Source organism: Rhagoletis pomonella, unplaced genomic scaffold (assembly GCF_013731165.1).
Source record: "Rhagoletis pomonella isolate Grant_MI unplaced genomic scaffold, Rhpom_1.0 Rhpom_scaffold_00002, whole genome shotgun sequence".
Taxonomy (NCBI): domain Eukaryota; kingdom Metazoa; phylum Arthropoda; class Insecta; order Diptera; family Tephritidae; genus Rhagoletis; species Rhagoletis pomonella.
In genome coordinates, this window is record NW_023458556.1 from 3,809,091 (window position 1) to 3,812,117 (window position 3,027).

The 3,027-nt window shown below is 30.8% G+C and overlaps 1 protein-coding gene across 1 annotated transcript in view; it reads left to right on the plus strand.

Annotated features, from left to right (window-relative positions):
- The window catches only part of LOC118732892 (kinesin-associated protein 3), a gene marked incomplete at its 5' end in the record, with an annotated part of 11,263 nt that extends 9,078 nt beyond the window's left edge, over window positions 1–2,185 (plus strand). Inside the window, 1 exon segment of the mRNA XM_036461996.1 lies at window positions 1,732–2,185. Coding sequence (XP_036317889.1) covers window positions 1,732–1,882 — 151 coding nt within the window.
- Between the last annotated feature and the right edge of the window lie 842 nt (window positions 2,186–3,027).

Sequence of the window (3,027 nt, forward strand, 5' to 3'; positions counted from 1 at the left end):
TTATTATTAAAAAATTTGTCTGAAAGAGAAATAAAAATATTTATTGCCGAATGTATGTAGATGTCAAAAATGTCAAAAGGCAATAACTAGGTTTGGCAAAACATTTTTTTTTTTCGAAATGGCCACTTAGGGGTGTACGACGAACTTTTCGTTTGCTTGTAAGGTGTCAAAAGGATCTAAGTAGATCTGAAATTTTTTTGAGATAATTGATAAGTTGGGTAAATGCACTTGAAATGATTCTTGCCTAAATGAATGCAGGTTAATTAACTAATTTAAAGAATGTATAATCTTTGTCACCAAATAAATACTATATTTAACTAACTATAAAAATATAGGTACAACTTATATTTTTAAAAAATGTCACTTAGACCCTTTTGCTTGGAATTGGAATTGCTTATTTTGCTTATTTTAATGTATAAAGATCACACCTTTTAAGGAAACTATCAATAAATAAATTGCTATTATTTTGCGTGTGTGTGACGAATAGTGTCCAAGGAGTTTCGACATCTGATAATTTACAGCCTATTTACTATTCACACACACGAAATAATATAAATTTATTTCTTGACCGTTTTCTTAAAAGGTCCGCACTTAGCTTTATACATTGAAATAAGCATGCTCGTTAAAATTAAGCTCGGAAACCCTGAATAAGCTAAATAAGCAATTCCCAGCAAAAGCTTAAACTTTTCGGCCCTGATTATGACATTTCAACAGATTCAAATTCTCCTTTACATTTTATATATTTTTAATAAAAACGGTGCGAATCACGTAAGTAAAAAAATTACCAAGCACTGATAATGATTAATACTCCGATTTATTGTTTTAATATTATCAAAGTTGCAAGGCCGTTGAGAATGTTCACAATTTATGAAATTTCAAAAAATGTCAAAAAATGCGTCAAAAGTTGTTTTTTGAAACTACCTTCTTTTTTGTATTATGGTATGTACCAGTATGTACCATGTACGACTCAGCAATGTTGCCATCACTAATATGTATGTCAAAATATTTCCAAAATAAATACAAATTCGTCAAATTGGGAATATTCTATGTTGCCCATTTTTCCAATTTCCAGTTTTCAAACTATTTTGCAGGCTCTACGCACAGATGTGTCTGAGCAGTATCACTATATTTTGTATTCTTGGAGTTATAGTAAATCGAGTAATGCGAGCGCCATACATTTTTTTATATGTCAGCAAAGGAAAGCCATGGGAGAGACATTTTATAAGTGTATTTGAAGACGGTTTGAGAAAACCAAAATTTAAAATGATTCCAGATGTAGTAGTTTTTCCATTTTATTTCTAGGGAATATCAACACAATAGTATCACTTTTTCCCCGAACTGTCAACAGAACACAATATCATTTCTACTGATCATGATTATCTAATGCCTACACCACAACAAGTCCCCCAGCTGCAGTGATCCAAAGTGGATTTGCAATTTTTATTTCATTTTATTTTTGGCAAAGTTATGTATTATAAATAAACATTTCATTGTGTTTTCAATCATGGTTTCAATTTAATTCGCTGTAATACACCCATACATACCTAATTACTTGCATATGTGCATACATATATTTAGATACTCATACTTGGAATATGATGAACCTGAGTAGCAAGTCTCAAAGTATGCTAATCATAAATTTTCTAAATGCGCTAAATAGTTTTAATTTCTTCGTATGGGCATTCAAATTTTAACACATATTTTTTCTCTTTTCTCATATTCTTCCAACAGCTACCGCCGCAGCGAGGACCTCGATGATCTTTTCAACATGACATCCAGTTCGAAATCGCAAGCCTCCAGCCAAGGTGACAGCAACTTTATGTTCAAGTCGAACAAATCACTGGACGCTGAAGGTCTACACGAGGAGTTGTTAATGGCCTAAGCTGAGAAACTTAGTAGCAGCCTAAAATAGGAAACCTACGTTCGTTGACGACTAATGGGTTCATACATAAATCTAACGCTACTGTAGACAGCAAACAAAAAATTAAAATACATATTTTCCATGTATGTATTTATGTATGTGCTATGTATATATGTATTGGCTAATAGAATTCTCTTGGAACAAATTGTTGAGTGTGGCAGTCCAGCATTATTTGCGTCACAACCTCTCAGCCCCAATATATGTACATTAGACTGCATCACTCCCCATACAAAAAAAAAAAAATCCGTTCAAAATTTTTTTAAATTTTTTAGAAATATTTTTTTGCAAATTTTTTAAGCTTAAACCGTTTTGTCATTTGAGGGGATTTTTTCAAAAAAAAAATCTTTAAGAAACTATTTTTATTCATAAAAAATTCCATTTTTGGAGGTGTTTTCAAATCGGTTCAGCTCACGTAAATCTTAATATTTTTCCGATATAATAGATTTTGTAATCCCGTCGGAAAAACCGCAACTTTTTTTTGGTGATGCAGTCTAATGTACATACATACATATGTATGTACATATGTAGATACAATTCTTGAAAACCAAAAAGCTATATATGTATATTTAATTGCTAAGATTCATTTATATACATACATATTTATCTCCCAAAGAACGAACTGGACTTTCGACTGTTGCACACTGTGCAAATGTGTAAGTAATTAGAAAAAAAAAATTTAAGCAAAGAAAAAAGGTGTGCAAAAAGCCCTTTGATGTGAATTTTAATCATAGCAAAAATATTTTATTGGACATTGTATTTTATTGAAACTATTTAGTGCATATAAATGTAAACATGATCTAACAAATACAAAATTTAATTGGCTTCTAATGCTTGTTTCAGAAATACATATGTATGCACTATGTGCAAATACATATGCACTAACTACATGCATTCATACATAACTTAAATTTTTAAAACTAAGCGAATAGCAAAAAAATGCTTTATAAACCATATTCCGCACGCACACTATTTATTTTTCATGTACGTACATACGTACATTAGTACGAGTACTAGGGTGGTCCCTAAAATATTAACATCATTGGGTACCCCATTATTTTGTTCTACATACAAAATACGGACATCCACGAAAATTTTAAAATTTTAAA